General features: G+C 43.5%; 1 protein-coding gene across 2 annotated transcripts in view; it reads right to left on the bottom strand.

Moving 5' to 3' along the window:
- Positions 1-14,533, bottom strand: part of LOC126161596 (long-chain-fatty-acid--CoA ligase 1) — a 493,689-nt gene that overhangs the window by 81,040 nt on the left and 398,116 nt on the right. For both annotated transcript variants that reach the window (XM_049917543.1, XM_049917544.1), the window contains exon 3: positions 517-640. In XM_049917543.1, the coding sequence (XP_049773500.1) occupies positions 517-640 (124 nt within the window). The remainder of the gene's footprint in view (positions 1-516; positions 641-14,533) is intronic.

Genomic DNA, 14,533 nt, shown 5'->3' with positions numbered 1-14,533 from the left:
GTTTGCCGAAATGCATCTTATGTGTGGTCCATTAAATGTAACAGAAGAGAGTAATAACGGCGCTGAAATGTTCGTCTGTCGACATCAACCCAATTAACACTTCTTTTGCATCTGTTTGAGAATTGTTGTATTAGTCTCTGTTGTGCGTAGTATTATAGACCTTCTCACTGTTGTGAAAGTATTTTCCCACAAATAAAGATAACTGGGGTGACAAACTGAATAAATCTTACATCATTACTCTGTAACGAGCCACCAGAGAGCTCGTGTCCCTTGTACCAAAATACTCAGAAAATATCGCTGAAGAACCTCCGAAATTTTCTCCATGGTGTTCTGGTTCACCCTGAATGTGGTCATATGTACATGACACTTGATAATGACAATGTGGCTGAAACTGGCCGATATTTACGAATAAAATATTTGATTGAAATATGGCAGCTCCAGTGAAACTGTTGCATTTTAAAGTCATATCTTAAGTCTGTGGGCGAAAGTATTAAGAAAATTTAGAAGTACACATACTTGATTCCTTGGCGCCTTTTCTGAATGTCTCGTACAGGGTCCGGACGTCCTCATCTAAGAAGCTGACGAACTTGCCCTCCTTGCTCTCCTTGTAGAATTTGGACACACGTATCAGCTCAGGACCCTGTAGACAAAAGAGAGTGAGTTTGACATAATGTTCAAGAGTCACTCAGGAGGAATGCCTGTTGTACGATTTTTAAAACGTGTGTATTTTAACTAAATAATTTCATTTCCCGCTTGGCGAGTGCGTTCACACATCATATTTAACATGAAAGCTGTTTTCACAGCATTCAGTGCTTCATTATGCTTTTGCTTAGGTGGGCACCAAAATGTGCTGGCTCGGCAAATCTCTGGCACGAAGGCTGTTAAGGGGATAATCTATCGTCGGAACTTGGTCAGCAGGAGGAGGTAAGGAGAGAGGAGGTGATGACGTAGAGTTCCAAATCACCTAGTCTCCTCGTAGTGCGTCTTTGAATGAAGCAAAAAGTCTTTTCCACGAACTCGCCTCATGATTTGGTAACATCCACTGGTCGGAGCAAGGTAACAGCGAACTGTCTTCTCTAACACATCTAACACAGAATAACGGAATTTTCGCGTTACTGACACGGTTTGTTGGTAAAGGTCTAATTTTTTTTGTTTTATTTATTTGTATTTCACGAGAACAGGAAGGTTCCCATAAAGAATTACCGCTCTGAAGCGGAGTGTGCCCTGATTTGGAGGTTTCTGGCAGCTTAAAAATGTGTGCTGGACCAGGACGCAAGCCTGGGACTTCTGCTTTTGGTGGGAAAGTACTTAACCAACTGAGCTGTCTGAGTACTCATGTGAGACAGTATTGTTAGCATCTGGAAGGGTTTCAAAGTGTCCTCATCGTGGGTCTCCATTTTGCCGTCCGGACGAATCGTGCAATATCTAGATTAGTGGTGATCTGATTTGGATTGCATGGGAACGTGAGGGCAGGCAAACTCGTCGCCAAGATTCCAGTTGTGCACTTCTGATCATCACGAGGGAGAATCCCCAAATCGTACCAAAAAAATAAATAAATAAAATAAAAAATAAAAGCTTCCTAACGCCTTTAAATATGAGACTGTCATCCAAGAATTAGTAATTCACTTCCGCAACATTCTGTGTCATACCATACCATTGGTGGAGACTAGCAGTAGGCATACTAGGGCATTGTGTAGCATGGCGTTAACACCATGACATCACAAGGGACTGCTGATGAATGGTGATTCATTGTGTTCAGCGATGAAATGCAGTCCTTCACTATCCCGGACGACCATTGTCGGCGAGTATGGTGGTGACCCGCGACAAGATTCCTTTCTTCTAAAGTTCTGGAGAGGCACAGGGGTGTTACTACCGCCATCATGCTGTAGACCGAGAGGTTCATCAGGAATAAAATTTTGGTATTTAACGTTTAGACATGCTGAACAAGGAATGCTCGCAAGAGAAGCGACCAAGCAACCAACTCATGATGTGAGAGCCATTGGGCAACATTTCAGATCACAGCTGGTGGTGACAGAACTCTGACGGCTTAGCAGTGCGTCATGGGACATCCTCCATCCCCATGGGTTACCCCTCATGTGACAGTATCGTGGTGCTGTTTTTCAGCAGGACAATGCTCATCCATGCATAGCATGAGTGACGTTGAAGTACTCCCGTGGCCAGCAGGATCCCCAGATCTGTCCGCAATAGAACGTGTGTGAGATCCACTTGTACATCATCTCGGTCCCATTGGCAATAACCAGTATTTCAAGTACCAGTCGCAAAACTTGTGGGCCAGCTTGCCTGGAGAGAGGATGGAACAGCTTCTTGTCACCCATCACAAGCGAATCAGTGCATCGATCCAGGCCAGAGAGGGTATGACGCAATACTGCATACCCTCTCAAACAGTGAAGTTACCCTCCTCCCCTTCTGGGTGCTTAACTTTTTTTATGTGGCAGTGTATTATTCTAGAACTTTGTTTCCCTATTTGGGTGGCACCCTGTATAATCGTATTGTCATCTGTGGATAGCGTGGTGCGATGTTCTCAAGTCAAAGTAGACAGAGTATTCCGGTTCGCTTATGCCATCTATTTGTAACATACTATTTGTATCGTGGGAATTTGTATGTATCATGCTGACATGAGAAATTTAAATATTACGATGAGTTCTACATAATTTGAAGCTTCTGGACGCTGACAGCCACTGCTACAAGATCAGCTAGCAGGACTCGGGTGGATACAACATATTCCTGTAGAATAAACTGATCGTGTATCAGAATAAGGAAAACTAATTTCCGAAGAAGTTTTGCCAGGAGGTATCGAAATTACGAGATATTAAGCAAGCGAGTTACTTGAGAAACAAACAGTGGAACCTCGCACAGCGAGCATAATTCGTTCCAGAATCTTATTCGTAGTGTGAAACACTCGTTAAGCCAATCAATTTATCACACATAAATTAATGTAAAATACGATAATGTGTTCCATGCAGAGAAACTACTAAATGCTTTATCTTATTCGTGCCATTTATTCAAAGAAAATTATACATGAAGCATTATGTGCTTTATTATTCGCTATACACAACTAATTCTTTTTTACTAGGAAGCTATCTATAGTCATTTGTTTCTGCCAACACTTCAACACTTGGAGAAAATGCGACACAGCAATATAGTCAAATTTATAGCGTGCGTAGCCACTGCTTTATTGGGGTGGTGATTTTCAGTGTACAATGCAACCGATTCCCAAGCTTTAAGCATTTCTCTTATTGCGCCAGAAGATACTGTTTTGCTGTTACCGCCTCCCCCTCCTCTGAAGAACTCCTCTCCCCACTTCCTGCTGTGAAACACACTACAACTCCATAAGCTCTTTGGTGGTCATTTCTTGGCTGTGATTTTCCACAAGCTCATCGATATCATTGTTATCCACTTCTAGTCCCCTGCCCTTGGCCAAAGACACAATCCCGTTGACTACAGGCTCCACAGGTACTGACTCAAATGCCTCAGAATCACATTCGACAACGGATTCCGGCCAAAGCTGCTTCCACGCAGAAGCGAGAGTTCTCTTGGTTACGCCTATTCGACCAACTTGACGCAGACAACGATGTTGAAGTGATATTTGCAAACCTCTCTCAGGGTGAGATTGGTAGCTTCAGTCAACTGAAAGCAATGCTCAAAGATTGATTTAGTGTAGAGCTTCTTAAAGTTAGAAATAATCTGCTGGTCCATAGGCAGGAGTAACAGAGTGATGTTGGGAGGCAGAAATTGCATTTGATGAACTGAAATTCTTCAACGAGAAATCGCTGCTCGCATTGGCGCAGAATAGCAAGCAGTGTGAGACGGTTTTTCATTGCCTTGTGACCGGGCAATGCATCTCCTCTGCTGTCATAAAACTAGGCTTCGGCATCTTTTTCCAGAACAGACCCGTCTCGTCACAATTAAAAACTAGTTGTGGCAGATAACCCTCAGAATCTACGAGCATCTTGAAGTTGCTGATGAAGTTCTCTGCTTTTGTGTCGGAGCTGGCTGCTTCGCCATACCTCACAACGCTGTGGATGCTGGTTTCTCTCTTAAACTTCTCGAACCACCCACGGTTTCCCTTAAACACTTCTTCGGCCGATGATGATCCTGGCGTCTTCTTAACGACGTCGGCGAAAATCATTCTGTCCTCACAAATGATGTTCTTAATAGTGTTGCCTTGCAATTGCTTTTCATTTATCCACATAAAGCGCAACCTTTCGACATCGTCCAGAATATTAAACGTTATTTAGATACTTTGAAGCATCTATCTCCTTAATCTTGACCTTGCTCTTGAGGATAGTGCAAACAGTTTATGTAAACCGACTGTATGTGCATTCTAAATCAGCAACGCTCACATCACGTTCGCGTTTTTCAGTGACTTAACGTTTCATTTCTAAGATCATTTTCTTTCTCTTATGGTCGTCTTCTTGCAGCTCTCTCTTCGGGGCCATTTCTACGAAGGTTATTAAAATTTGCATAAAAAAAAACACTGTGAACACGAGTTTAGAAAACTGTGTGATCACAAGCTTCACTAAGATGGTAGCAGAAAGAGCGCTAAGCCCAGATTGCAGTACGTACTAAAGACATTGTTCATCTGCCGCTGCCGCCGATGAAACATGTTCATATTGTTGAAGGTTTCCCCCTCTGTGACTGACGGCTGATGACGTCACGTTATATCGTCGTCCCTCATTATGCGAAACATCACTGGTTAAGAGAATCATTTTTTTTGTCAATTTTTTAGCTCGTTATGCGAATTGGGCGTTATTGGAGGTCCTCGTTAAGCGAGGTTCCACTGTACTGTAGTTGGGTTCTTTCCTCTCTCCTCTATTAACAGTTACAATTCCTCTGAGTAGAGAATGGAAAGTAAAAAAAAAAAAATTATAATAAAGCAAGTGCTTCGGATGCCTTAACTGTATGGAAATGGCGTCACTGACAAACTAGTCACTACTATATTGAAAAATGGTGAGTTAATTGTTTAATAGTGTGGTAGAAAACGTCAAACCTTTGTCGGTAAAAAAAGTGGGGAAATGTATCGAATTTCTTGCAGACATAGAATTGTTGTCAACATTTCTTTTGTCCGTATTCCGAAGGAGCTTGAAATTTTAAATCTGGTCGTGTTCAAGTATCTGGTTTGTGGTTGAGAAATTAAACAGCGAGGTCATCAGTCTCTCGGGGACGAGGTAGATTGGTCTGCGTCATAGGGCTGCAAACCAGGTAACCTGCCGGCGAAGCACCAACGCAAACCAACAGCAATGGAAGCGCTGTATTTTGTTAAGAAGCGCACAGAAATTTTGAAATGGGTACACGTGTTGAGATTAATTAAGGGTACCTTCTCTCTGACAAGCAGCTTTGGACACGATCCAGAAGTCAGGATCTTTAAATGCCTCGTGAAATAAACGGCTGCAATCCCTCATTTTCACAAATAAATAACACTGTACCAGAATTTATAAGGGCGAGTGTCTTGGAAAGAAACTCGAGGAAAACCATTAGGAACTGAAACAAAACGCTTGTTCAAAGCGGTACGAATGACTGTAGAACTGATTTGAGATTTTACTTTATTTTGCACTACATTTATGGGTCCTAGTTTCATCAACTTTCAGGTATGTCCTAACGCTTCTAACTAGCTGCAGCACCAGGGAGAGTCCTACGGGGAACCACATACTCTGAGGTAAAGAATGTCACAGGATATGTCCTAATGTCGTGTCTGACCTTTTGCCCCGTGTAGTACAGCAACTTGACGTGACATGGACTCAACAAATGGTTCAAATGGCTCTGAGCACTATGGGACTCAACTGCTGAGGTCATTAGTCCCCTAGAACTTAGAACTAGTTAAACCTAACTAACCTAAGGACATCACAAACATCCATGCCCGAGGCAGGATTCGAACCTGCGACCGTAGCGGTCTTGCGGTTCCAGACTGCAGCGCCTTTAACCGCACGGCCACTTCGGCCGGCCCCTGCAGAAATATTGAGCTATGTTGCCTCAATAGCCGCCCATAATTGCGAAAGTGTTGCGAGTGCAGGATTCTGTGCACGAACTGACTTCTCGATTATGTCCCACGAATGTTCGATGGGATTCATGTCGGGCGGTCTAGGTGACCACACCATTCGATCGAACTGTCCATAATGTTCTTCAAACTAATCATGAACAACTGTGGGCCAATGTCTTGGCACATTGTCATCGATACAAATTCCATCGTAGTTTGAGAACATGAAATCCAAGAATGGCTGAAATGGTCTCCAAGTAGTTGAAAATAACCATTTCCAGTCAATGGTCGGTTCAGTTGGACCAGAAGACCCAGTGCATTTCACGTAGACACAGCCCCTACCGTTATGCACAGCTTGCACAGTGCCTTGGTGATAACTCGTGTCTGTGGCTTCGTGGATACACACCACTCTTGAACATCACCTCTTACCAACTGAAATTTGGACTCATCTGACAAGGCCACATTTTCCAAGTCGTCTAAAGTCCAGCCGACACTACCACGAACTCAGGAGAGGTGTTCCAGGCGATGTCGTGCTGTCAGCAAAGACACTCGCGTCGGTCGTCTGCTGCCATAGCACATTAACGTCAGATTTCACCGCACAGTATTAACGGGTACGTTCGTCGTGCGTCCCATATTGAGTTTTGCGGTTATTTCACGTAGTGTTGCGTGTTTGTTTACACTGACAATTCTACGCAAAGGGCGCTGCTCTCGGTCGTTAAGGGAAGGCCGTAGACCACTGCGTTGTGCGTGGTGAGAGGTAAAGCCTGATATTTGGTATTCCCGGCACACACTTGACACTGTGGATCTCGGTATACTGCATTCCCTAGCTATTTCCGAAACGGTATGCTTCTAGCTCCAACTACCGTTCCGCGTTCCAAGTCTTAATTCCCGTCGTGCGGACAGAATCACGTTGGACAATTTTTCACACGAATCACCTGAATACAAATTAAGCTCCGCCAATGAACTGCCATTTTATACCTTGTGCATGCGATACTGCCACCATCTGTATATGCGCGTATTGCTACCGCATGACTTTTGTCACCTCAGTGCATAACGCCAGCTTACAACTGATGCCAAGGTAATCTTTCAGTTCCGTAACGTAACTTAAAATTTACCACAAGTACCATATTAGTGGTGTACGCTCTAGGGATTTTAACAGTGAACCAGGCTGTGACACACACCGCCCTTTGTAATGCCAGCCACAGAAGTTGGATGCCCATCTCTCGGCTTTCGCGCTTTGTAACCTTCGTGGTAAGAGTCCAAGACTAATGAACTATACTCAAACTTCAGTTTGGTTATTTTCATGTCTTCGTTCTACTTTAAATCGCTACGTACGTGTACTCACTGCTGCCATTGGTTGTTCGGCAGCCACGTTTGTGAAAGACAGTCATTATAAATTTTACTTTGGCCTTAAATACGTTTAACTACTAACAATACAATGACCTGACTTCCACATTTCAGTTCTAGGAAGAGATGGCGACGTTCAGTTTTTACAAAGTTCTGAACGTTGCCGTCTCTTCATAGAACTGAAATGTGAAAGTTAAACATGCCACTGTTTTCACAAGACGTCCACTGCGAACCGGCTTTTACTTGAAATCAGGAAAGTGATCCAGTCGCGCGGCTGTGTAGGCGATAAGATTCGCCAGCGAGAAATGAGCCGATGTAGAAATCTACAGTATAAAAGCGTGACATTCACATATGTCGCCGCCTGTTTCGTTGTGATCAGTGGACCACTCGTTGACATCGAAGTACACTATAGTTAACTTCCAGCAACGGCTCTGTGAGAATACTGAAGACGCAAAAATTGAAAGAGTTGTTGCCCACTTTGAAACGTTCATGTTTCTACGACTGTGGAGGAAAGGAGGGGATGCAGGAGAGCACAGGACGACACAATGAAATTGCAAGCGCGCGCGCACACACACACACACACACACACACACACACACACACACACACACACACACACAAAGCTATTTTCTTCGTTAAAAAATAGCGTTGCCAGTCACGATTTTTCCTTTATTTTCTGCGGGATGCATTTCGGGAAATAATTCTCATTATCAATTCCGTACGTATGATTATGACATTTAGGAGTTATGTTGGCGATATCTGAGCTGCTGCGTTATATAAACGCGCATAATTTTTTACATTAATTATGCATCTTTCAAAAAATGGTTCAAATGGCTCTGAGCACTATGGGACTCAACTGCTGTGGTCATAAGTCCCCTAGAACTTAGAACTACTTAAACCTAACTAACCTAAGGACATCACACACATCCATGCCCGAGGCAGGATTCGAACCTGCGACTGTAGCGGTCGTGCGGTTCCAGACTGCAGCGCCTTTAACCGCGCGGCCACTTCGGCCGGCCTATGCATCTTTAAAATAGCCGTTGTTTTCAGTCCTGAGTCTACGTCCTATTGAACCCGCTAAAACTATTCATTCTTTAGTGTCACTCTACTATTTTTAACCCCCTCCCCCTCTCTCCCCCCCCCCTCCCCCCGCCCTCATATGATACCTTGATGTATCAGGATGTATCTTATCAACCGAACCCTTCTTTTAAACGATTTGTGATTTCATTTCTCCCCTCGATTCAGTACTGTCTCATTAGTTACATGATCTACCCGTCTAATATTCAGGATTCTTCCGAAGCAACACATTTCAAACGCTTCTGTTCCATTGCTGTCGTATTTGCCTACTGTCCATGTTTTCAGTTCCGTACAAGGCTGCACTACAAGCAAAGATCTCCAGAAAAGATGTTAAAAAATCGTCTTTTTGAGAATGTTTTTCGTGCTATAGCCACTCTGCACTTTATATCCTTCCTACTTCGACAGTCATCATTTATTTTGCAGCCCAATTACAGTAAATCATCTACTACTAATCGTGTCTCAATTCCTGATCTAATTCCTTCAGCATCATCTGATTTACTTCAACTGCATTCCATCACCCTTGTTTTACTGTTGCTGAAATTCATCTTAAACCTCTTTTCAAGTTCTATCCATTCCATTAATCTGCTCTTCCAAGTCCCATGGCGCCTCTCTCAGCTTCTATTTCTTCTTCCTGAACTTTAAACCTTTCCAAGTTTCTCATTTGATTCCTTTAATGCTTGCTCAATGCGTTGATTGAATAACATTGAGGATAGGCTACTACTGACTCACTCTCTTCATGACCACTGTATTTCTTTCACGTTGTTCAGTTCTTTTAATGGCAACCTGCTTTCTGTACAAGCTGTACATAACATTCTGCTTTCTGTATTTTATTCCTACTACCTTCAGAATTTGAAAGAGTAATTAAGTCCAGTCGAGATTGTCAGAAGCTTCCTCTGAGCCTACAAATGCCAACTCACTGGCATGCTTAATGTACGTGATGCAGCGATATTTATTACGCTCCCCAACCATGATTCTCAGTCACTGATACTGCAGGAGCTGCGAAGAAAGTTATCTCCATTGGTCTTGCACAGTAGTACGAATGCAGTGAGCTTGTTTTATTACGCACTAACAGGCGGCTCTTAACACCCTCTGCTTATTTGATCAGCGTCTCCAGATGCTCGCTCTGTTTGTTTCCGTGATCTGCTCAATGGGGCCACACGGCTTTCCTGCGCTGCAGGCTCGATCGTTCTTATACTAGCAAACATCTGAAGTCGTTTGGGTGGCAACTGAAGCGTGGGCAAAGAGATACTGATGTATGTCGTTCAGTCACAAGAAAGCGGAGAATGCACGTTTTGTGATTTCTGCTGTTTTCTGAGAGTGATAGATGGTACATTTTCGGTTCTAGAGGTGAGACGACATTTTCATGCATTGGAATGACGGATAGTCCAACAGTTGAAATATTCTGGACGAGAATGGAACAGCCAATCCAACTCGACGCACGATGACATGCCATCAATTCAGAATTATGACGTGACAATAACTTAATTTTTCTAGTCAACTGGAAGTACAAATCTTTTTATTGGGCAGCATCACCGTACATATATTGAATGAAGGCTGCATTTTTCGTTTTAAATAACATACGAAAAAATAAACGAGACTAGTGGAAGTCTCTTTTGCGCTGCATCTCATTAACAACAGTCATACGCTCCGAATCATTAGCTATAAGATCCAAATCTTTTATCATCCAAAGAAAGGGAAGGAAGGAAGGAGATCGAAAGTTTTAGTCATTTCCAAAAATATCCGGGTAAAGTCATCTACCAACAAACTGACACACAAACCTGAACGTTTCTCGATATTTTAGCCTCTTTCTGGTTACCAAAATATAGTTCTATTCGTAGATTCCACACACAATAGTATTATTATTTACATCACTTATAACCTGGGTGAAACATCAAAATTTTTGAATATCCCTTTGCGCCTCCATATCCTTTTAGTATTTTTAGTCTTTTTTAGCTTTTAATTACGGATACGAATAAAAAAATAAAGAAGCATAGATCTCTGACATCTTTAGTCGGTCCTCAGCTTTATTCTTTGCTTTGTGTTATATCTTTCTACAATGCCGAGAAAGGAACTGTTCGGAACGGTCTTTGTTTTAGAGAACTTTTAGTGAACTCCTCGCTTCCCTCCCTACTAGAAATTTGAATGCGCTTTCCACACCAGGGGCTTAAGAGTCTGTAATTCTGAACTTCTGAAGGTGACCTGTGCCAACTGCATCGGATCGGAAGATCGAAACCATTACGTTAATTCACTTACTTCAGTTCAGTTTCCATTACTTGTATCTAAAAATTTCTTTTCCATCTTAAGAATTAATTTTTGCAAACTATTAAATAAGAATGAGTCATTCCTTTTTTTAAGATCTTCTCAGGCAAGAATAAGAACTCTGAAGCAAATAAACGCTCTTAGAGACAATGAGAGTACTTAAATCTTTAGTGCTTCCCACTTCCAAGATTCCCAAGTAAAGCCCTGGGTTATGATTGAAAGCGCTCAGCCTATTTTGACAAAAAGATTGTATGTTTAAAAAAAAGTCTCAGAAAAATGCTCGCTGGTTTGTTCCTAAGGGTCATTCCATCGTTTTAGGCAATAAAATATTGGAATTTTGCTTTATAATTTAGTAATTTAAAGATTTTTGTTAGCGCTCTTATTTACTGGTACTTAAACATTAAAAATGCACTATGTACACTACTGACCATTAAAATTGTTACACCAAGAAGAATTGGAGATGATAAACGGGTATTCATTGGATAAATATATTATACTAGAACTGACATGTGATTACATTTTCACGCAGTTTGGGTGTATAGATCCTGAGAAATCAGTACCCAGAACAACCACCTCTGGTCGTAATAACGGCCTTGATACGCCTGGGCATTGAGTCAAACAGAGCTTGAATGGCGTGTACACGTACAGCTGCCCATGCAGCTTCAACACGATACCACAGTTCATCAAGAGTAGTGACTGGCGTATTGTGATGAGCCAGTTGCTTGGCCACCATTGACCAGACGTTTTCAATTGGTGAGAGTTTTGGAGAATGTGCTGGCCAGGACAGCAGTCGAACATTTTCGTATCCAGAAAGGCCCGTACAGGACTTACAACATGCGGTCGCGCATTATCCTGCTGAAATGTAGGGTTTCGCAGGGATAGAATGAAGGGTAGAGCCACGGGTCGTAACACATCTGAAATGTAACGTCCACTGTTCAAAGTGCCGTCAATGCGAACAAGAGGTGACCGAGACGTGTAACCAATGACACCCCATACCATCACGCCGGTTGATACGCCAGTATGGCGATGACGAATACACGCTTCCAATGTGCGTTCACCGCGATGTCGCCAAACACGGATGCGACCATCATGATGCTGTAAACAGAACCTGGACTCATCCGAAAAAAATGACGTTTTGCCATTCGTGCACCCAGGTCCGTCGTTGAGTACAGCATCGCAGGCGCTCCTGTCTGTGATGCAGCGTCAGGGGTAACCGTAGCCATGGTCTCCGAGCTGATAGTCCATGCTGCTGCAAACGTCCTAGAACTGTTCGTGCAGATGTTTGTTGTCTTGCAAACGTTCCCATCTGTTGACTCAGGGATCGAGACGTGGCTGCACGATCCGTTACAGCCATGCGGATAAGGTGCCTGTCATCTCGACTGCTAGTGATACGAGGCCGTTGGGATCCAGCACGGCGTTCCGTATTACCCTCCTGAACCCACCGATTCAATATTCCGCTAACAGTCATTGGACCTCGACCAACGCGAGCAGCAATGTCGCGATACGATAAACCGCAATCGTGATAGGCTACAATACGATCTTTATCAAAGTCGGAAACGTGATGGTACGCATTTCTCCTCCTTACACGAGGCATCACAACAACGTTTCACCAGGCAACGCCGGTCAACTGCTGTTTGTGTATGAGAAATCGGTTTGAAACTTTCCTCATGTCAGCACGTTGTCGGTGTCACCACCGGCGCCACCCTTGTGTAAATGAAAAGCTAATCATTTGCATATCACAGCATCTTCCTCCTGTCGGTTAAATTTCGCGTCTGTAGCACGTCATCTTCGTGGTGTAGCAATTTTAATGGCCAGTAGTGTAGTTAATTTGAACTAGTGCAATAAGAAGAACTAATTCAAAAGGAACAGTTCCGTAAAAAGTACTAATTTGCCCATCTCTAGTTGTTAACAATAGAGCCTTCAATGTTCTGGCGACGCCAAGAGGTTGTCTGGAACTTTTCAACATGAGGTAAACTGCTATAGCCTGGGTCAAAATATCGCTCGGTGTGAGATGCTTCTTACACTCCAGCGGTGCGGTAATTCTCGGCGTGTGCCAGTATTACATAACGCTGCGGTCGTATGTGGGTGTGTGGAGCTATCTCTGGGGGAAGCTGCCAGCTGGCAGGGACACAGCAACCCAGAGACAACTGCAGCCTTAGCCTGTCCACCCCCTAGTGAACAGCAAAATTTTGCTGTGCTGATTAACGCCAATACAGAGGCACAGATGATGCCATTGGCACTATAATTCGGAAAAGAAAGTGCACCAAATCTGGAACTTTTGATGTAACTGGCGTGAACTGCAAGCAAACTTTTATACAACTAACTAACTGTATATTCAGGGTGAACATTCGCTGATGACACTGCTATCCTCAGTGAAAGTCAGGAAAAACTACGGAATCTATTGAATCGAATGAACATTCCAATTGATCGAGAGTAAACAAAAGAAAGACCAAAGTAATCAGGATTAGCAGAAATGAGATTAACGTATCAAAATTGAGATCACGAAGTAGTAACGCTTGACGGACGAAGCAGTGACCAAAAAGTAAAGTAGCACACAGATGAGATTTCTGACCAATCTTAATTTGAGGAAGAAATTTCTGAAGATGCACTTGAGGAGCACAGCATTGTATGTTAAAAAAATGTGTGTGAAATCTTCTGGGACTTAACTGCTAAGGTCATCAGTCCCTAATATTACACACTACTTAACCTAAATTATCCTAAGGACAAACACAGGCACCCATGCCCGAGGGAGGACTCGAACCTCCGCCGGGACCAGCCGCACAGTCCATGACTGCAGCGCCTGAGACCGCTCGGCTAATACCGCGCGGCTACAGCATTGTATGAACGTGAATCATATGCTGTGGGAAAACTGGAAAAGAAGAGAATCGAAGCGTTCGAGATGAGGTGCTATACAAGAATGATGAAAAATTTGATGGACTCTTAACATAAGAAATGCCAAAGTTCTCCACAGAACACACGAGGAGAGGAATAACTGGAAAACGCTGAAAATAAGAAGCTACAGGGTGGTAGGACACGTATTAAGAAATCAAGAAATAGCTCCCATGATACACGAGGAAGCTGTAGAGGGTAGAAACTGTGGGGAAGACAGAGATTAGAATACATCTAACAAATAATTGAGGTCATGGGTGCCAGCACTACTTTGAGATTGAAAGTTGTCTGTTATTATTGTACTTTTGCCAACTTTCATGAATTCAGTTTATTCCGTATCAAGTGTCTGTGAGCAACTTTTGCTCTTGCCTCTGAAGCTCCCGATACATTTTCGCTGTGTTGTCTGCTGAAGTACTTTGAGGCATGAGCGACTAAGCAAATGTGGGTGCTAAGGGGAGCGTATACTAACCACGCGACGAGTTTCGAAGATGAACTTTCTCACGATGTGAAATGGTGTGTTATTGAAAGTGACATGAAGGAGGGAGGGGGCGTGAGAGAGAGAGAGAGAGAGAGAGAGAGAGAGAGAGAGAGAGAGAGAGAGAGAGAGGGGGAGGGAGGGAGGGAGGGAGGGAGGGAGGGAGGGAGGGAGGGAGGGAGGGAGGGAGGGAGGGAGGGAGGGAGGGAAATATAACTGAGAATAGACAGACTGCATTTTGTTAATTTGGGCCTCATTTTTTAAAGTAATGCTAATCTCTGATTGGGATTTAGTGGCCATGAGGTGCCGGCCGCGGTGGCCGTGCGGTTCTGGCGCTGCAGTCCGGAACCGCGAGGCTGCTACGGTCGCAGGTTCGAATCCTGCCTCGGGCATGGGTGTGTGTGATGTCCTTAGGTTAGTTAGGTTTAAGTAGTTCTAAGTTCTAGGGGACTTATGACCTAAGCTGTTGAGTCCCATAGTGCTCAGAGCCA

This window comes from Schistocerca cancellata, chromosome 2, assembly GCF_023864275.1.
Source record: "Schistocerca cancellata isolate TAMUIC-IGC-003103 chromosome 2, iqSchCanc2.1, whole genome shotgun sequence".
Classification (NCBI taxonomy): domain Eukaryota; kingdom Metazoa; phylum Arthropoda; class Insecta; order Orthoptera; family Acrididae; genus Schistocerca; species Schistocerca cancellata.
This window is presented reverse-complemented; position numbering and strand designations above follow the sequence as displayed.